This window comes from Mauremys mutica, chromosome 4 (assembly GCF_020497125.1).
Source record: "Mauremys mutica isolate MM-2020 ecotype Southern chromosome 4, ASM2049712v1, whole genome shotgun sequence".
NCBI classification, from domain to species: Eukaryota; Metazoa; Chordata; order Testudines; family Geoemydidae; genus Mauremys; species Mauremys mutica.
In genome coordinates this window covers 13442332-13464085 of record NC_059075.1, presented here as the reverse complement: position 1 = coordinate 13464085, position 21754 = coordinate 13442332, and the positions used below count along the sequence as shown (strand labels likewise).

General features: G+C 43.6%; 1 protein-coding gene across 1 annotated transcript in view; it reads left to right on the top strand.

The window, feature by feature from the left end:
* The window catches only part of DHRS7 (dehydrogenase/reductase 7), a 34452-nt gene that overhangs the window by 9035 nt on the left and 3663 nt on the right, over nucleotides 1–21754 (top strand). Inside the window, exons 2-5 of the mRNA XM_045016459.1 lie at nucleotides 6231–6383; nucleotides 11036–11142; nucleotides 12592–12831; nucleotides 21259–21381. Of these exons, the coding sequence (XP_044872394.1) occupies nucleotides 6231–6383; nucleotides 11036–11142; nucleotides 12592–12831; nucleotides 21259–21381 (623 nt within the window). The remainder of the gene's footprint in view (nucleotides 1–6230; nucleotides 6384–11035; nucleotides 11143–12591; nucleotides 12832–21258; nucleotides 21382–21754) is intronic.

The window sequence follows — 21754 nt, the reverse complement described above, 5'->3', positions numbered from 1 at the left end:
TAAACATCTCGTGCTCTGCAGTGTTTTTGGGAGGAGGGGTGTGTACTGTACAAAGTGGCAAACATCTGGGATTAATGTAAAAAAGTCTCTAGATTCTGCTACCCATTCTCGTGCTGAATAATAGCTTCTCTCACTTAATAGCATGGATTTCAGTAGTTGCAGATGAAGGCACTACTCAGTCTGGGTACATCTACATAGCCACTGGGAGGTATGATTTCCATCTCAGGTAGATGGACGCATGCTAATTCTGCTTGAGCTAGTGCCTAAAAACAGCAGTTTGTCCACAGTTTCTCAGGCTAGCCGCCTGAGAAAAGTCCTGCCCGATCCCCTTGATATGCACTTGTTCAGTCAGTCTCGGATGCAGCAGCACAGGCTACAGCTACAGTACTATTTTTAGGCACTAGCCCCATCAGAACTAAGGTATATACTTCTACTTGAGCTGGGAATCATGCCTCCTAACTGCTAGGTAGATATACCCTCTGAGTAAGGGTTGCAGAATCTGGCCCAAGTGATGCTGCTGCTTGTAAAACACAGATTGCAATCTGAGGGGTAAACACAATATATGTAAGAATGGGGAAGGCCAGCTAATAGCTGTAAAACAGTTAATATAAGGTTCCATGGTATACATTACATCTGGAGTCAGGCTGCAAGTTCTATCATTGGCAGATGAGGGGAGCTTGTCTTAGATTGTAGGCATTTGTTTGTCACCCACGTATGTAGCTGGATGCTTGATGGCTCTGGTTCTAGAGAATGAACATGGATTGGGAAATGTACCTGCCCACACTGAGGAGAGCATAGCCAGTTTAAGGTGACTGTTGCCCTTGGTCTAAATATGAAGAACAAGTCCATCTGACTAGCCTACCCTGGGAAGGGTGGACTCTCTCTTAAACTGTGTCAAGTATCAGAGGGGGAGCAGTGTTAGTCTGGATCTGTAAAAGCAGCAAAGAGTCCTGTGGCACCTTCTAGACTAACAGACGTATTGGAGCATGAGCTTTCGTGGGTGAATACCCACTTTGTTGGATGCATACATGTGGGTATTCACCCACGAAAGCGCATGCTCCAATACGTCTGTTAGTCTAGAAGGTGCCACAGGACTCTTAAACTGTGGTGGTTCATCTCTCTAAATTTCTCCCATCTCCTCCTCTCCTGCTGGTGAAATGAAATAGAGGCCTTGTTTATACAGGAGCTATGAAACTCCAGGAAAAAAATCCAAAATGCACCAGAGAAGAATCTGAATTTCTTAGCTGGCTGACACATACTGCTATGCTGCACAACCTCTCATGTATGTTGTGTATCTGAGCACACTAGTTAACCATTAGCACTATTCTGTTGTAATTCTATTTTATTTTAAAACACACATTTGAAAGTGAACCATTAAAAGTTCTTCTCAACAAAAACACTTACAGGAACAAACCAGTACTATGACTGGTTTCCAACAGTATTCTATTCCAAGTTCCTCACAGAAGAGCAACACCCAAATTGATCCTAATGTACTCGCTAAGATGCAATACGATTGTGACACTGAGCCAGTGGGGGTTAAGCAACCAGCAGGCTAAGTGACCCCAAATCAACCTTTAGGACATATTAGAAAAGTATTGAAATGGTAACTAGGGCCATTCCTTGTAGATGGTTATCAAAGCCATTTTTAATAGAAGAGAGTTCTGTATTGTTGGAGAATTAGAAGAGGATACTAATTGTATTTGTGTTTACCTAGAGCTATTAGAAGTATAACAATGTGATCTAATTAACTTTTAGATGCTAAACTTCTGTTCTTGTTTGTAATGTTTCATTACTATATTCTATTTCAGAGATCAAAAGGGATATTAACATTTTAGATGAAACTGTTGGTGCAATAATATCATTGTCTTTATTTCTCTTTGAAGTTTGTCTTAAGCTACCTATGAACCTTTCAAAAGTTAATTGCCTTATGCTAATCAATGCAACTAGTTATTGGTGTATGCCTAGGAAAGAGATTTACTTCAAAGCAACAATGTACATTACCTATTCCTCATCCAAGGAATGCCTGCTGTGATCACTTGCTGCCAAGAGGTTTTTCAGCTGTAAAAACTTTAGAGCCTGATCCTTTATCTCAGATCTGCTTAAACTTTGTCAGGGAAAACTCAGGCCACAAGACTGAGGTCTCCAGGTATGTCCTCGATTTTATCCTTGCAACTTCTCATGGAATAATTTGAACAAACTCTGTACATGGACTGACTATGGGACTGTAACCTATTGAACTGATTCTGGAAGGACTCTTACAAATCAGCAGCTCACCATCTCTGCTGTGAAACTGACCTAAGAACTTTATTCATGTCTGTGTATATAATTTTTAACCACAGTAATTTTCTTTTTTTAATAAATCTTGGCTTTCTTAATAAGAATTGGCTGTAAGCGTGTATTTTGGGTGAGATCTGAAATATTAATTGACCTGGTGAATAAGGTGTCCAATCTCTTGGGCTTGGTAGAACTTGGTGAATAAAGATGTATATAACCCTCATTATGTAGGCTTGACTGAGTGGGAGCCAAAGGCTGGATTACTTAAAGGGAACAGTATTTTAGCTCCTTACTGACCAGTAAGGTATTACAGAAGCTGTTTTGTTACTGGCTTGGTGAATCTAATTATTAGAAGAAACCACCAGTTTGAGGGATCGTCTGCCCTGTTTGAGCATTCTCAGTGTGTCCCCTCCAGAGACCATGATCACTTTGGTGTAGTCTGGTTAGGATATACATTACCACAGGCCAATTGGGTTTTGGGCCAGAACCACATACTTGTCAAAAGTTAATTGTGATACATTGAGAGTTTAAGGGTTAAAGATTTAATTACGAGTGAGCCGCAATCATATGAAGATCTTGACCGAAAAACCCTTGGAGAGTTGTGCTCACAAAGGGCGCTGTCTTTTAAGAAAATGTTCTCAGATCAAGACCTGAAAAATCTGTTCAAAAGACAGTGACCAGAAAGCAGGGTCTCCATCTTCCACTGTCCCAGATGCAGTGGCTGTAACAGAAGCATTTAGAAAACTAGCCGTGAAAAACAAACAGCAGGTGAAGCAAAACTGGAAGATCTTCGATTGCAGGAAAAACAAAAGATAGCTGAAATGGAAAGAGAAGCTGACGGGAGAGCCAAACAGGCCTACTACAGATGTCTAGCAGAGGCTGAAATCGAAAAAGCTGCTCATCAAAGGAGGATGGAACGACTGGCTGCTGAAGAACAGGCACATCAAAAGCAGGTAGAAGAGCTGGAGTGTGGCAGCTAAGTCCTGGGAGAGCAAAAGAATCTGCCACAACCTGGAAATCCATCTCCTCTTAATAGCAAAAATTCGGAGAGCATCTGTCCGATTTACAAAGATAATGAGGATATAGAGGAATTTGGTCTACCTTTGAATGTCTGTGTGAAGTTCATCCTATTCCAGATGTGCAGAGGATGTCCATCCTGGTGACCAGATTGACTGACTGAAAAAATCAGGAAAGTATTCAATGAAATGCCTAATATTCAATGAATTATGTAAAATACAAAGATGCTGTGCTAAAAAAAATTCAAAATTGAAATTTAGAAGTCTCCAGAGGTCTGAGAACATGACACACAGATATAATCTTATAGAGCAGGAAGGGGCCCTGAAGGGTCAGAATCCAGCCCCCTGCCTTCACTAGCAGGGCCAAGTACTGATTTTGCCCCAGATCCTTAAGTGACACCCTCAAGGATTGAACTCACAATGCTGGGTGTAGCAGGCCAATGCTCAAACCACTGAGCTATCCCTCCCCCATTAGAACATAGGCACAAAATGCATGGTTATTTGGGGGGGAAAAATGGGCCACTTGTCAGAGGGTCTATGGTTATTTCAAATGGCGTTGATTTAATAGCACAAGAACAATTGCTGAAAGTAGTGAGTGAGGTGAATGCAGCCATTTGTGACGCACAGCCTCCATCTTGTTCAAAAGCTACAAAATTGCACATGAATATCTGGAAGCAAGATCCCGGGAGGAGCATAAGCCACAAGGGGGAAAATGTGCAATATGCACCCTAACTTAAAAGGGATGAAGGGTTTAAGGCAGTGATGAGCTGCCAAAATACTAACAACCGGTTCCCTCCTCCTCACCCCAGGAGGGGGGTCATGCCTCCCCCCGGGGACTCCTGCCCCATCCAACTCCCCCATGTTCCTTGACAGCCCCCCGGACCCGTGCCCTATCCACCCCCTCTTCCCTGTCTGCCCCTTGCCACCCCATCCAACCCCTGCTCCTTCCTGACTGCCTCCCCAGGACCCTTGCCCCTATTCAATCCCCCTGTTCCCTGCCCTCTGACTGCCCCACCCCCCCCACAACCCCCTAAACTCCCCTGCCCTCTTCCAACACCCCCTCCCTGCTCTCTTACAGCGCTGCCTGGAGCCGCTCCGCCGGGACCAGCACCAGCGCCATGGGGCCCAAGCCGGGCTGGAACCGCAACTGCGGGGGCCAGAACCAGCACCGGCTCCGCGGGGGCCGGGCTGGAGCTGTGGAGCCGAAGCTAGGGAGCTCGGCGGGACCAAGCTGGAGGGAGCTGCGCTCTGGGACCGGGAGCTGCTGAGCCAGCCGCACCTCCCCTCCCCCCCGCGCCCCAGCTTGCCTGCCTGCCTGCTGCTTGTTCAGGCTTCCCGCGAACATCTGATTCGCGGGAAGCAGGGGAGGGGGAGGAGAAGGGGGGCAGAGCAGGAGAGGAGGGGGAAGTGAGCTTGGGCCAGAGCTTTTGTTAAATAAAGCCCTTATGGAACTGGTTGTCCTGGAACAACCGGTTCTAAAAGGGCTGCTAAATTTAACAACCGGATCGCGCGAACCGGCTCAAGCTCACCACTGGTTTAAGGGTAAACTTAACTCCAACTTTACTAAAACCACAAGGGAGCCCAGAGTTTAAAACCTCTTAACTTAAAGGGAAGCCAGTTATCTATCACCAGTGTGCAATGACAGGTCACAAAGTCAAATTGTCCAGATATTAAAGAGAACATACAGCCTGTAAATGCAAATTCTGCATTGGATATTAATGCTGTTGTTATAGATCCAGATGCTAACCGTGTAAGCAGTAACTGTGTAAGCAGTAACCCTGCCATCTTGTATGTGAATGCTGTTACTGTAATGTCAGGAGGTAGTCCCAAGATGCGGAATATGGGGTTAATAATAAGGAATTCATGGAGAGCGTAAGAATTAATGGGTCAGAGCTATTTAGTGTGGCACGATACAGCATCTGACATTACTGGCTGGCAGAGGTATAACACTTCTGGCTCTAGCTGAGTTTTCTAAACTCTCTTTAGCTAAGATTCAGCTGGAGTGGTTTTGTGGTAGGCATTAGGGATCATCTTCCAGCCAGTGTTCTGATTGGCAATGACATTAGAACGAGGTGGCATCCAGTTAATGTCATACTAGGGACTGGGCGATTAGGACACTTCCATCTTGCCTGTTGTTGGGTAAGGATATGACAACTTTGTTTCATCAGGCTGATATCATGACCAGGGCACAAGGAAAGAATGGAGGTGATTGGACTGTGTTACCCGCTACCCATGTAGAAAATTGTGATAAGGAGGGAATTTGTGGTTTATTCTAATAGCTTCCAGTTTTGGGGATCCTCTACCCTATTCTTGGCTGTTTGGCCTGATTGAGCATTCTCAGTATGGCCCCTTCAGTGACCATGGTCACAACTATAATATAGGGGAATATATATTTTTAACCTCCACTGAACAGTGGCAGTGAATCAGCCCTAAATAGCTAGGGAATGGGAAATCTGACCAGTAGGCGAGAGGAGATTAGTTTTCAACAGCAAAGGGAAGAGGGGACGTAAGTGTGTCTATGCTGAGAGGACACATGCAATATCTTTGGTGGTTCAACAAATATTGTTTAATTATGTAGATTTATTTTTTGGGATGGGTGGAGGAAGGGTGGGAGTGTGTACCCTTGAGATGGCTAACAAAATCAGAGTTTGGGATAAACTACAGGGGAAAAATTATTTATAAAAATAGTATGATCGTATCACTTAAAGTCTATGACTGTATTGCAATGTGCAAAAGGGCAAAATTAAGGTTGCATGTGGTATTAACTGTGGAACTTCTTGACCTTCTGAGCACATCTTTGTAACCTTAATAGCTGGTTATAGACTGAAAAGTGACTTTATAATAATGCTATTGTGAGGTTCCATGTTTCTGTATAAATTGTGCAAATGTGAATCACTGTTGGCATTGATCCATAAACTGTTTACTTGGTCATTTCAACAGAAAATGAACTGCCTGACAAGGTCGTCTGGGTGACAGGAGCCTCAAGTGGAATTGGAGAAGAGTTAGCTTACCAGCTAGCAAAGATAGGGGCTCTAATTGTGCTTTCCGCAAGAAGAGAGAATGAATTGGAAAGGGTGAAACAGAAGTGTCTCGGTAAGTTTAAAAAAAAAAAAAATTCCATATTATTGATCTGGCTATTGCCATGATAGAGGTGTTGTAAAAAAAACTTAATCCATACAAAAGGAATAAATTCATAATTAAAGGTACATTATTATGAACGTACATTATTATAACCTAGATGCTTTTCTTTGAGTTGTGTATTCTTAGAACATGTATTTTAGAAAGCGCCAACTGAAGGATGCAATGTTACAGGAGCAGTAAATGAAAAATGTTTATGTGCTAGAGTTGCAGATGCGTAGGCACCAAGTGGGATTGTCAAAACCACTTATCTGCAATTTTAAGCAACTTAGCAGTCTTGGCCTTTTTCTCTTGAAAATAAGAGGCTGTTTTCAAAAGGAACCCAAGGGCTCTGTGCTAACAGGGTGGGGTCATGTGGAAATTCTGGCAGGCTCTTAATGTAAAAGTTGAGCAATATTTGAGCTGTCCAAGATGTGCAGCTATACTTGCCTTTGTGGCAGCTGGTGATCTTTAGCACTATCTTATAGCACCTAAATGTCTTGGGGGCTGTAACTAGCTCCTACTCCCTGTTACAGATGGGTATGAGACTATGCTGCTGTAGTCCCTGTTGTGTAGACATGGCCTCACTAAACAACAGAAACATTCAAGTGTCTAGTCTGCCTTCAACATGTTTGAACAGGGTAATGGCAAGGTTGCACAGGTGTCCTTGAGGAAATAGTTTATCCTGCAGAATATTTTACTGGTGTTGATGAATGAAATGCCAACAGTGGTGGCTTCAGTCTCAACAAAATGGGGTTACTGCATCCAGGTGCACAAGCAGTGACTCTGCATTTGTGGCAAAGGTTATGTCTCTAATGAAAAAAACACTTGTTGGGAGCAGGGACAAGGTCCAACACAGTATTTGCCCAGCATTGTGGAAAGAGGATTCAATTTAGCCTGCATATATTGGTTTGCTATAAATGTAATCATTAACAAATTATGCTGCATCCCTCTACTTTCTCGATAGTGTGCAGATGATGGAAGGAGAAAGATGATGAATGTAGTTATGGCCCAGAAACAATCAAAGATGAAAGAGAATTAGTTACCAGATGGCGTCTAATGAAAAACACTTAAAACACACAAAATAGACATTAAGATGTGGGGGAGGGGAATAGTTTTGTTGCCTTTGCTGTGTGAAGAAGACTCACAAGCCACTATTTAGGAAGGAAGCTCAGTGCAACGATGAGAAAGGTCAGTTGTTCAAAACAAATAGAAAAGCTGACGCATTCAGCATGAAGACTTGGAATTGATGGCACTTGGCTTTGCTAATGTATTCATCAGCCTGAAAGCATCCTAAAAAGCACTCTGTAATAAACAGACACCTGATGCAATAGTGAAGATATCTTATGAGCTGTATTTAAGCCTCCTCAAATCCTTCTTCATAACAAAAATAAATGGACAAACTCAAGCGTTCTGCTTTACCATAAAAAAGTACTATTAAAAAAAGAAATGGCAGCTTGACAGTGAGGGACTGGGGACTGGTCCAGGAGGGAAGGTGGTGTCTATAGGGTCCATCCCCTGCCCCCTCCCGAAGAGTGTGGTTTCACTGATGAAACTGCTCAGAATGGCAGGGCTGGCTTAGACATTTTGGGATCTGTGATTGGCATGGAACAAACTCTAGCTAGCTTTACACTAAATCTTTCTGCTGCTTAATTAGAAGCAGAAAGTTGTCAGCACACATTTTAAGCCATATAATCCAAGCACACTTGATGTGGAAACTGAGACAAACAAACCCACTTTTGAGGATGGAACCAAATCTTCATGTATAAGATGGAAGCCAGTTTAAGTTATTGAACATCTGCCATTTGCGTAGTACTTGGTTTGCCAACTAAAACGCTTACAAAAATGGGTGTGTGTGTGTGTGTGTGTTTGTTTACATGCTTCCTTTCTCTCTTATTGAAAGCAAAAGAACCTGTCTTCTGAAAATATACTGTCTGAATGTAAGGCCAGCGTATGTGGTTCATTAGTGATAGGATGCCTTGAAACACTGCATGGCCTTCTGATGCTTTTCTTATTCTTGTGGAAAGTACTTCAGATCATTCATGTTTCCCAGGCAGAGGGCATTAAAAATAGCCACTGAAGTCAGACCAACCTTCCCCGACTCTCTGGTTCTTGTCAATTAGCCTTACAAGTTTACTGGGATTTGATCTCAAGTGACCTTAATGTTCGGGGGGGGGTTGGTGTGTGTGTGTGTGTGTCTCTCTCTCTCTGTAAAACTTTATATCTGAGGGCTTGCCCCCATGTCAAATTGACGTGTGGCAAGCCCAGGTGTGAATCTGCTGTGCACCAGCTTGCCATGTGAATGAGACCTTACTCCCCATGAAGGTTATGAGCATGCTCTAGTGGTTACGCTTGTGAATTTTCCACTGTGCATTATTTTTCATGACTATACAGCAAGGATCTCAAACTCAAATCACCATGAGGGCCACATGAAGGCTAGTACATTGGCCTGAGGGCCGCATCACTGACACCTTTTCTTATAAAGGTACAAAAGTGCCCTGCCCCCACTCCACCCCTTCCATGAGGCCCTGCCCCACCTCTGCCCCTATTCCAACCTCTTCCCCAAATCCCCACCCCTGCCCTGCCTCTTCCCTGTGTCCTCCCCTGTGTGTGGCTCCCTGCTCCTCCCTCCTCCTTTCTGGAAAGTGCTAAGCCTTGCCGAAGCACCTGGAGGTAGGCAGAGGAGCGGGGATGCGGCACACTGAGTGGGGGGTGACAGGTGAGGGGAGCTTGATGGCTGCAGGAAATAACTTGGGGGGAGGGGGTGTGGGGACCTTGACAGGCCTCAGCAAACACCTCCGTGGGCTGTGTGTTTGAGACCCTTGCTATACAGTAACTCCTCACTTAACATTGTTGTTACTTTCCTGAAAAATGCAACTTTATTCAAAACAATGTTAAGCGAATCCAATTTCCCCATAAGAATTGATGTAAATGGGGGCAGGGGAGTTAGGTTCCAGAGAATTTTTTTGCCAGACAAAAGACATTATATACATTATACTATATAAGTTTTAAACAGTTTAATATTGCGCACGGCGATGAATGACTGTGCAGCTTGGTTGAGGTGGTGGAGTAAGAGAGTGGAATATGTCCCAGGGAATGCCTTGCTGCTAAATGATGAACCAGCATTCAGCTGAGCCCTCAAGGGTTAATAGGCTGTTAATGTAGCCTCACACTCTGGAAGGCAGCATGGACTGAGGCAGAAGGGAGGAAACACAATAGATGCAGGGCAGTGGCTGCAAATACTTTTCTGCAAAAAATTGAACATGGTGATGAACCCACACTATTCAGCTGGAGCGCACCACTCCCTCCTCCTGACAGCACATGCATGGCTGCACAGGTGATGACTTTCCAAAGTGCTGGGGGTGCGTGCATGAGTGAGATGTGCATTGCCCCTTTAAGTACGCTGACACCACTTCAAGTATGTTGCCCTTTTAAGCAGATCAGCCAGTTCAGACAGGAAGCAACGGCTTCCAGCCAGCTCCATTCTTTCTGTCCCTCTCCTCTGCTTTGTGAAGAGGGGGTACAGAGTGCTGGGGGGTGGGTGGAGCGGGGGACATCCTGATATCAGCACCCCCCCCCCCCCAGCAAGCAGGAAGATCCCAGGAGCAGCTCCAAGGCAGAGGGCAGATCAGGAGCAGCACGGCAGTGCGGGGAGGGACAGCTGAACTGCTGCTGGGCTACTGCTGAGCCACATACCTTACAGGGAATTTAGGGGAGCTGATGGGGAAGGTGGGGAGGGAGGGTTGTGTTTGCTGCTTCTTCCGCCCCCCCCCCCCCCCGGTTCTAATCCCCACAAGGAGGAGCTGCTCTTTCAGAGAATCCTGCAAACAGCAGTCCGCTGCCAAACAACATTATAAGGGAGCATTGCACAACTTTAAACGAGCTTGTTCCCTAATAAATCAGCAACAAAACCATGTTAACCAGGACAATGTTAAGTGAGGAGTTACTATATAACATTAATTTAAAAAAAAACCCTAAAATTAGCTTAAAAAGACAAAACACTAAGTGTCTTTCATTTGTTTAATGCCCAAATAATGTACCTACACATACAGATTTTATTTTAATTCTTTCTGCCTTGAGGAGCTGTTTCTGTAGTCATATAGCAGTAACCATATTCAAGGTTCTTCAGCCTCTGGCCATTGTGGTATTGTGTATGTAGGTTGGCCATTACCACCCCCTGGCCCTCTTGGAGAGGACAATACCCTACATACTCTCAGGAATGCACACGCCGAACAGTTTAACCTACAGGCAAAATGTGAAGGATCACGATACTCTGTGCTTCTGAAGGCCTTTGTTAAAATCTTAATTTAAAAAAAACATATCGCAGTGGCTATAAGGAATGTGTAAATCCCTTGTAGACTGGAGTGTATTGGTATGTTGTTGAATGCAAACCCATTTCATTTAATAACAGTACCAACACAAAGTACTATCTTCTAGCATTCCATTAGCTGATTCTGTGTTTGAGAAAACAAAATCTGTTCCCTTTCCACTTAATGGAATTTTCTTTTTTGGAAGCTGTGTTGGTGGTGAGGCTGTTGGATTTACTTATTTTAAAATATCAGGAATTAAATGTGCCGCCTTGGTGTTTTGTCTGGAATGCTCCTTTTAAATCCTTTTTTTTACTTCAGAGATCTCCAACTTGAGCAGTAAAGATATCCTTGTTTTGCCCCTTGATCTGACTGATAGAAGCTCCCATGAAGCTGCAACTAAAACCGTGCTTCAGCATTTTGGCAGAGTGAGTTGAATTTTGGGCTGAGTCCTTCCCACCCCCAATCCTCCACCTTTATTCTTTGGTTTTGTTTGAATTTCCAGTAATTCAGCGAAGTTGGTTACCCATTTTGTATGTTTGTGTGTGCGCAAATGTTTGTGTGGATATCAAGTCCTTGATCCTACAGTTGTTTGCTTGTGGGCATGCCATTGACGTCAGTGGGGTTCTGCACAGGTGCAACGATGAGCCAATAACTTGAGTAAGGATCTAATTTGATAGTTCCTGATCTGTGGTTGGATAACCTCATTTCTAGACCCTTACTGAAAATGGAATAACCGTGTGTGTGTGTGAAAGTTAAACACAAGAAAGCAAATTCAGAGAGCTTTGTGTTGCAGCATTAGTAATATCTGTTTGTGTTAGCTACCATGCACAACAGAAATGTACATAACTCAAAAGCTGATGGTTCATATCGGCAGGGTGGGGGAAGATCAAATATTTTCCTCTGCATAGATGTTCTGCACCAAATGCCTGGCTCTGCTGTTGTCCCTTTAACTTCAAACATAATCTGAAATCCAGGCAGTGTAATAAAGTGGGAAGTTTTAGATGATGCCCATAGTCCCCTATGACACCATCAGCTCAGGATTAAACAAAGACTGAATGGCTAGCCAACTACAAAAGCAGTTTCTCCTCCCTTGGTGTTCACACCTCAACTGCTAGAAGAGGGCCTCATCCTCCCTGATTGAACTAACTTCGTTATCTCTAGCCTGATTCTTGCTTGCATATTTATACCTGCCTCTGGAAATCTGCAGTACATGCATCCGACAAAGTGGGTATTCACCCACGAAAGCTCATGCTCCAATACATGTTACATTGAGGTACCACAGGACTCTTAGTCTGGATCTGTGAAAGCAGCAAACACGGCTACCCCTCTGATACATAGTCCCCTTGTCACTTTATGCTTTTATAGTCCTGTTTTTGTAATTATCTATCTCTCGCCCTCATTGCTGTCTCCTCCAGTGGAGCTCTGGGCAGACCTAAGAGTCAGACCACATGGACCATCTTGCAGGACCAGGGCCTTAGATGTTACTTGCTACAAGATTACAAGGGTTGGTTGTTTGTGTGTTTGTGGGTGTTTTTTTTGTTTTTGTTTTTGTTTTTTAAATCCTGCTATGTGGCTTCCATCTGCAACTGTTCTTCTAATGGATCTTGGCTACTGCTCAGCATAGATGCATTGAGCTATTTTTGTCAGCTTTTTGCTAACCCAGCACCAAAATTAGGCAACCCTCAATTTAGACTTAATTGTTGTGGGTTTCTACCGCTAGAGTGACTAAAACATCTCCTGCAGCAGCTAATAGTGGCCCAGTGCTACAAAAGCTAGAAGATAGGAGGTAGAGAAAAGCTGGGCATGACTTGTGCTTCCTCAGAAAAAAAATGTTGGTGGTTAAGACGTGTATTAATTTTTTTTTTTTTCTGAAGATTGACATTTTGGTGAACAATGGTGGACGTTCCCAGCGCTCCCTGTTTGTGGATACGAAGGTGGAAGTCTATGCTGCCATAATGGAACTTAATTACCTGGGGACTGTCTCCTTAACTAAACATGTCCTGAGTCACATGGTCCAAAGGGAGAAAGGGAAGATCGTAACTATGAGCAGTGTAATGGGCATCATGGGAGCCCCCCTTGCCACGGGATATTGTGCCAGCAAGCATGCCCTCCAGGTAAGCTACATTCCATCTGTCTTGCTAAAGTAGCAGTCTTGGAACACAGTGACCTTCTGTCTCCAGGAAGCGCTATTGTTATAGCAGCTTGTCCTTGCAGAAGCTTTTATTCTAACCAACATCCAGCAAGGAGAGAGACTTGGCTGAAGAAATGTTTGCTTAGTGTGGGTTCCCTGCCCAAATATTTTAAAGCTCCTCAGAATTAACAGAAGGGGCTGGCTATGGACAACACTCCCCTCCCAAACCTGGGCACAATTGGTGACAAGGAAAAGTGTCTCCTATCCATTCATCTTTTCCTTTTCGGATAGCATACAACTCACGGGGGGGGACTGCAGGGGCCTCAGGTAGGGCTAACAGATTTACAACTGAAATAAGATCACAATTTTTTGCCTGGCTGACTTCCCAGGCTTGTTAGGCAAAATAGTATAGTGGTATTTGGATCCAGAACCCATAAGTTAGGCCCCCAAAATCATAGGTGCCGACCAGGGCCGCCGAGAGCTGGTTCAGGCCTCGGTGAAAATTTTTTTTCAGGCCCCCCAGCAAGGGCGGATCGGCTAAACGGGGCTGACGAAGCTGGGGAAGCCAGGCCCCGGGCCCCCTTCCGGACCGCTGGGCCCCGGTAATTTGTATGGCTTCCCCCCACCCTTGTTGGCCCTGGTGCCAACTCTGTGGGTGCTCTGGGGCTCAAGCATTCATGGGGGGGCAGAGGGGGGGAAAAATGGGTGTTCAGCACCCATGAGCCAGAGCTTGAGTGTGGAATGTGATGAGCTCCATGCTGCTAAAAACTTCTGCTCTTGGGATAGGGAGTTTTTTGTAAACAGAGGCAGGGTGATTAAGATAACAAAAGGCTTGTTCTTAAATTAAGAATCCTAAGATGATCCTGAAAGCATTGCCGGGCACTCTTATTAAAAGGTAAGAAACAAAAGGGTGGGAATAAATGGTCTATTTTCAGAACGAAGAGAAGTAAATAGCGGTGTCCCCCAAGGGCTTGGACTGGGACCAGTGCTGTTCAACATACAGTAACTCCTCTTTTAAGGTTGTCCCACTTAATGTTGTTTCAATGTTATGTCCCTGCTCAATTAGGGAATATGCTCGTATAAAGTTGTGCAATGCTTCCATATAATATCGTTTGGCTGCCTGCTTGTAAGATTCTGTGGAAGAGCAGCAACTTTGCAAGGGAGCATTGCACAAGTCCCGCTTCTCTGCCTCCTCCCCCTCCCTCCCAGCACTTCCTTCCTTCCCTCCCTCCCCCCACCCCCCGCCAACAGCTGTTTGGCGGTGCTTAGGACTTTCTGGGTGGGAGGGGCAGGAGTGGGGAAGTGCTGCGTCTCTGCTCCTCCCCCTCCCTCCCAGAAAGTCCTAAGCACTGCCAGACAGCTCTTTGGCAGTGCTTATGGTTGGGGGGAGGATGTGGTGTGCTCTGGAGTGGAGCAGGGACAGGAAGAGGTGGGCCTGGAGCATTCCCGGCAAAATCCAAACCTATTTTCCGGGGAAGTTTCCGCTACTGCAGCAAAGGTGCTTCCTAACGTCCTTGCCTGCAGCAGGCTGTGCTTGCGTGGGGTAAGCCAGGGGCTCTTCCCAACCACAGTACAGTATTATACAGTGTAATGCCTTTTGTCTGCCCCAAAAAACTTCCTTGGAACCTAACCCCCCACATTTACATTAAATCTTAGGGGACAACTGGATTTGTTTAACGTTGTTTCACTTAACATTGTAGTTTTGTTACTGAAAAATGCAACTTTAAGTGAGGAATTACTGTATTGATAAATTATCTGCGAAAAGGGGTAAATAGTGAAGTGGCTAAATTTGCAGGTGATTACAAAATTACTCAAGATAGTTAAGTCCAAAGGGTACTGCAAAGAGTTACAAAGTGATCTCACAAAACTGGGTGACTTGGCAACAAAATGACAGATGAAATTCAGTGTTAAATGCAAAGTCATGCACATGGCAAAATATAATCCCAACTATACATACAAAATGATGAGGCCTAAATTAGCTGTTACCCTTCAAGAAAGAGACCGTGGAGTCATTTGCAGTACTCTGGAATCCGAATACTTCACATTTATAAGAATCCTTCTCACTGTGCCTGTATCATCCTGAACTGCAGAACACTCATTCTCCAGCTTCAAAAGACTTAAAAATTATCTTCAGTCATCAATGGGACAGACACAACTAAATGCAGCATGTCCTTCACATGCATCAAGACCGTACCAGGGAATTAGATGTAAATAAGATTGCTGACAGTTTCATCCAAAAAGCTACAGTGAGACATAATGTCTTTAAATTGCGACATTAGTGAACAGTTTGTAGGTGATTGCAATGATTTTAATATACTGTAATTCATAACTTAATTAAAATAGTAAAGATACCAACGATAGACACATTCAATAACTAGAATATGAAAGAAGTATTTAAAATAGGCTGAAAATAACCTCCCCTGCAATCCTGGCAAAGTGCTCCCTCTCTCTTCTCCTCTTCCCCCGCCCCCCAGAGCACCTCCCACCCCACTCCCCTTTCAGAAGCACTCACTGGCAAAAACAAAAGTCTGCACCTATGCACAAAATCATAAGTGGTCTAAACATCACAAGAACTTGGTGTTTTTTTGTTTTATTTTATTTATTTATTTGCCTTCTGGCTTTGGAGCCTTTAGGGTCCACCTGCTTCAAGCTTTTCCTGGCCCTTATGGTTTCATAGAACTATTTATTTACCCTTCAGTGAAAGCTGAGTGTCTAATAATCACTTGACTCCAGCAGCTGGGGCTTTAAGGAAGACACCAAAAACTACAAGACTCAATGAAATCCTAGGATTTGGCAATGCTGTATGTCAAGGGGCACAGTGAAATTATCAAAAAACTAGAAACAATTGATGTAGGACATACTTTATTACAGCCCTGTTTCCTTGTAAGGCTTTTTTTATATTGGTGTAAATATAAGTTATGAACAACCTCCATTCCAAGGTGTTTGTACAGTAGACCTTCAGAATTACACTGTGTTCACTTTGGTATGGGGGTTTCCTTATTTATATTTTGAAATCCCCTATGAAACCTACAGCCTTACTAGCTGAAATATGTATATCTGAAGGAGAAAGCCATGAGTGGTAATGGGAGCTCCTTGTGAAGAAGGGAATTGAAATTCATGTTCATGGGCTAGAATAACTGAGGGAATTTTGGGCCCAGTCCTTTGAATTTTGAGCACTTTCATGACTTTCAAAGAATCAGTGGCTAATGGCCCCTTGTGAAGTACATGCTATCTTTCAGCATCCTGCCCTTTATTCTCACCATTTCTTGCAACAAATTGGGGATGTGTATGTTTATCTTCACCAGTGCAGAAGGATCTCAGAGCAATAGACCAAGAAACAAAATGGCTGTAAGGGTTGATGAATTTGTATAACTTTATGGGGTTAGATATGATCTACCTTCAAGATTATTCTATGAACTGCTGCTACAGTGTGATTTGTTTTCAGCTTAAACTGCAGTGACCGTTACAGTCAGTGACTTTGTAAAATGGCACCTTCTTACTCAACACCTGACTTGAAGGTGCACACAGCGGATATTTGCTTAGTTTACTGAAACAACATTTTGTAAAGCAAAGGACTGGCATAATAAGCCAGTCAATAAGATATGAAAGAATGAGCCCAAGTCTGTTTAAGAGGCACAAGAGTTGTCAGCTGTTACTGAAAACTCTTACTGCTGAAATCATAGGTGGTGGTTTGAGCTCTCACTTAAAAAGTCAGCTTTTGACTTCTACACTGAGGAGAACTGATCTGGAAGTCATTGAGAGAAAAAGCATATAAACGTGAACACTCTTCCCCAGGGTCACTTCGGTAGTCTTGTTTCTGATTGTAAATTCAATTCTGAATGCTTTTTTTGTCTAACACAATTCACTCATTGTACATAACCATGTGCACACACAAGGCTCTGTAAATCTCTAGATGTAGAGCACTTTGCTAAGTGGTGGTAAGGGTGGGCTATTTATTTAAAAAAAAAAAAAAGCCCCAGGACACTGAAAGTTAACCTTATCTTAATCTAACATTTGAAAGTATGGAAAAGGAACAATTAAACCACTCCAACAGCCTTAATGTATTGCTAAACAAGCCTCAAATCACCTTTCTTCTGTTTTTCACATCTAGAGCTTAGTTCTACAAACTGCTATTCATATAGATGTAGTGGCTTGGTTTTTTTATTTTTATTTATTTTATTTTTTTTAACCAAAGGCTTCAGAAATTCAGAATAGGGTAGTGGATATCTTCTTGTAAGAGTCACTACATTGACTCTTTGACCACCCCACTATATCCTCATTTTGTCACATCACTGACCTTTTAAGAAGTCTGCATTCTTTAAAAGCACAAACCTTCAACATGAAGACACTGTATTTGTAAAGACTTGTATGTATAATGCTAGTTAGTGTGATGGCAGAGGAGCACCCTTACCTTAGATTTTGAAGTGTCTTTAATTCCATGATCTGGGTCTAGGCAGTTTGTCTACATGTAATGGTTTTGTATTTGTTGATTCTTAATTGGTGACACAGGCAGTCTTAATGAAGCATGCAGAATGATGGACCTCAGTATGCTCTTCATACAAATTCCTAATTTGATAATTGGTGGCGCATGGTGGCTCAATGGGGGCAATGACAGCCTTCAGGATTCATCCTAATTAGGAATTTGTATTATTGGTGCCACATGGAGTTGCACTGAAGAATGATCTATGATGTCTTCGCTTGGCGCCTAATCAAAAATTTCAAAAATAGGTGTCTTTGCTAGATGGAAAGGCTGCTACTTCTTGCATAATAGCTGTGCAATTAGGAGCAGGACATCTTAATGTTTGTGGTCATTGAATTGAAAGTGCGTATGGATGGATAACACTTTGTTCTACCACTATCCCCTCCCCAAATGCACTCCAGCGAGGGTGTCACCAGGGGACAGAGTTAGGGTTGCTGGGTGGCCTAACTGTATTTCCAGACTTTCAAATGTTGGGCTTTCTTTGAAGCCTATCCTCATACCTAGGTTTCTTTTTGACAGTGCTTGTCTCTTAATAGCAATAATATTATTTTAAAATCACTGATCTGTGCTCTCAGACACTGAACCCACCCCACCCAAACAAACAAAATAACCACAGCAGTGAGTCTGATGGACTCGGAGAGTTTGAGATTCTGTGCCAGGGTTTTTTTATGCAGTGTAAGCATTAGGCACTGTGTAGACAAAGACGGTAGTTAAAAATTCTGGTATGAGCCAGAATAGACTCCAGCTCACTTCCTGAAGCTGTTGGCCCTGCAGAGCTAACAGAAAAAAGGGGACAAAATGTTTAACTCTTCCAAGTCCCATTTATTTAAATGGCAGTTCTGTGTAAGAATCTGCCTTTTTTTACATTGAAATGCTGCTCTACTAGGAAGAGCAACACACAGCATTAAGGGGGAGAACCTAACTGATGTGGAAGAAAAAATACCTGACTGTCTCAAGTAACACTCTGTGTACAGCATCTCTCGTATTGGACACACCTACACTTTCACTTTAGTGAAGCTTCTTGATGCAGTTAAGTAGAAGAAGCTGGTTACTTATCTCTTTGTTATGATTTCTAAGCCAGGAGTCTCTCAATGCAGTGATCTAATAACACCCCACAACATACTGCATGTTTATTATTTTGGCCTGTTTATTCCCTACACCGTGGTGTGAAGTCACAGAGGAGGATATGCCATGTGGAAATTGGTGTGGCAAATAGATTCTGGAACTGCAGGATACTTCTCCCAGGATGGTTTATTCCTGATTCTGTTTACCAGGCCATAAATCAACTAATTTTCAACCAGGAACTCCCTGCAAAACATGTCTTTGAATCACATGTTCCCTAAAGCAGCTACTGTACAAATGTTAATAGCTACAGAGCGTAGGAAAGACTGCAGTCTTACACCTTTAAAGATAAGTGGGCTGTGTCTGCACTGCATGGGGGAGGTGTGATTGCAGCAAGCATAGACCTACCCAAGCTAGTTTAAATCCAAGCTAGCTCAGGTAGCGGTAGCAGTGAAGTCTTGGCAGCACAGGCTAGCCTCATCCACTCAGGACCCACGGTAGGTGCTTTGAATAGCCGTCACTCATGCTGCCGCTGTTTCACTGCTATTGTTCAAAGCTAGCTTGAGTAGCCAGCTAGATCTTGCTACACATGCTGCCATCACACTTCTTGATTACAATGTAGACATACCTCTTGTGTTTGTAATTAAAGCTCAGCTTCACTCTTGCCTTTTTCTGCAGTGTGTTCAAGTCAGAGCCCAGTCCAGCTGTTACACCCCATATTCTTCATAGAAATATTATCTTGTGCTATATTCTATGTCAGGTGAGGTATCAGTGAAAAGGTTATGATTTACTGAATGTATTTATCCAATTTGTATGCATGTATCATTTCTGTATCTAAAGTTAAGAATATTGTCTATGTAACAATTACAACTGTGTGGGTATATACTTACTTTCTGGTGGGTGTTTCCCAAGCAATCAGCCTTAATGAGCCATTACGAAAAGACAATGAGTGTTCAAAGAGGTAGACACACACCCCCATCCACATCTTCCAGGAATTCCTTGCTGTGGACCTTGCAAATAAACATTGTCTCATAGTTTCCCTGACACTACCAAATACCACCTTGGACACTGCTGGTACTTTTCCATTGGAAACAAAAGCTTCCCACCTTATGTAAATTCTATTTAAAGCTGAGAAGCAAGGCACTCTGGACTCTCCTCCGTTGCCTGCCCAGGAAGGCTGCTAAGAACACCTGAAGGGAAAGGCAGGGTTGAGACAGGGGTCTAGTCTATAAAAAGAAATAACTGGAGCTCTGGAAACTCTGCAACTTGCTGTGACAAGATGGCCAATGGTCGTAAGGTGGGTCCTGTGCTTTTCTTGGGGGGCAAAAGATGCCACCCTTTGCCCCTGCCTGGGAAGGTGGTAGAGGAAGGAAGCAAGGGAGGAGTCTAGGTTTGCTCCTTGCTCTGAGTTCCAGCCCCTCTCAACCCCTGTCACTTTCTTATCCTCTTCCCCTTTGGGTAGGGTTACCCTCGGTCCTTAGATGCTGGGGGAGGGAGTCTCCCTGCCTTGTCTCCGGTCTTTCAGCTCTCACAACACACCTCCAAGCTCCAGTCCTCTTTCCTTCCTCCTCTTCCCCCGACTGCCTGAACCAATTAACCTGTAGCAACCCTCCCTAGTCTACAGGGAACCATGCCCACTTGTATCACATTGCCTAAAACAACATTTAGGGTGAGAATTTACACTCACGAAACTGGTTACAAAACGTATTAAGCTTAGTTTGTGTGTTTTGTTTTATTTGTTCAGTAATCTGCTTTGTTCTGTTTGCTATCCCTTATAATCACTTAAATTTACCTTTTGTAGTTGTTAAACTTATTTCTTGTTCATAACATAACCCAGTTCATGCAATTCATATCTGGGGCAAAGAAGCTGTGCATATCTCTTTCCACACTGAGGGATAGGGTGATTTTTATGAGCTTGCACTGTGTAGATTTTTCTATACAGCCCAAGACAATATTATTTTGGGTTTACTCCCAAAAGGGGCTGTGCACATGAGTGCTGGGTAAATCCCGGAGCTGATTCCTCCCACACAGAGCTGATCTCAGTGTCTGTGTCCATTTACAGCTGGGTGTGTCCCTACCAGTGTGTGCTGGAGAAGGCTTGAGGGCCTGGCACAGCTAGGACAGGGTGAGGAAACCCAGGCTGGTGGAATGGGCAGAACCAGTGGGACCCCAGCACATCAAGTGGCATCCCAGATGGGGGGGAGGTCCAACCTGTCACACCCTCCTCCCTGTGACACACAATCCTTGTCCCTTACTTAAAGAATCGTTTCTATCATGTTTTACTCTCTGCATGAGGAGTTGGGAGAAGCGATAGGCATTTGATTGCAATGGTCTACTCCTTTCCATGCTCCTGCAGTTCTTATTCCTGCACAGCTCCCTTTCACAAAACACCAGGGGCCTTCATTCTCTGAGGCGCTGAGCACCATGCACTGCCATTAACTTCACTTGGTGCTGGAGATGCTCAGTACCTCTAAAATCCAGGCCCCATAATACTTTGTTGGTGGGTGTTGTGCAGACCTGAGAACTGCAAGAGTGGGGAAAGCTTCAGGTGTAGAGACCCTTGTGCTTCTGAGCCGACAGAAAGAGGTATCAGTGACTGCAGACAATCTCTTACTAGCCAAGCCCTTTAGCTGTAGACTGAACTAGGAGTAAGCATTCAAAGTGCTCACTCAGCATGAAAGATTGAAGACTGGTGGTAGTGATCGCATTTAGTACAATACCTGGAACTTTTACAGCAGAGTTAGCTTAATACTCATTAAATCAGCTAAACCTCACAATACCACGGTGAACTACATAAACATTATCCTCATTCTGTGAATAGGGAAACTGAAGCATGGGGCAATAACAACATAACTTCCTTTTTTCTAGGGTTTCTTTAATTCTCTTCGCCCTGAACTTGGTGACTACCCGGAGATAATCATTACCACCATCTGTCCAGGACCTGTCCAATCCAAAATTATACACAATGTCTTTACAGAAGACCTCTCAAAGGTAAGCAGCAGATCTGTCCCTGCTGAAACTCTGCTTACAGTAGAAGCTAATTCTCTTACAAGCCCAGTAAAACTTTCATTATATTTTTCAATGTAGAACTGAGCTCCTCCGTGTTGGCAAACACTAAGCTTCCAGCAGTAAGGAGCTGAATACCCTACAGTGTAATAAAGGAACATTATACAGGCCCAGATTTGTAAAGGTATTTAGGCATTGTGCTCAGTGTTGCAATGCCTAACTGATTTAGGAGTCTAAAAAAAATCTCATTTTTCAGAAGTGATTTAGGCACATAGGAGCCTAAAATCCCATTGGCAATGGGCTTTTAGGCTCCTTAATCAGTTAGTTATTGCAACACTGAGCACCACCCTGTCTAAAT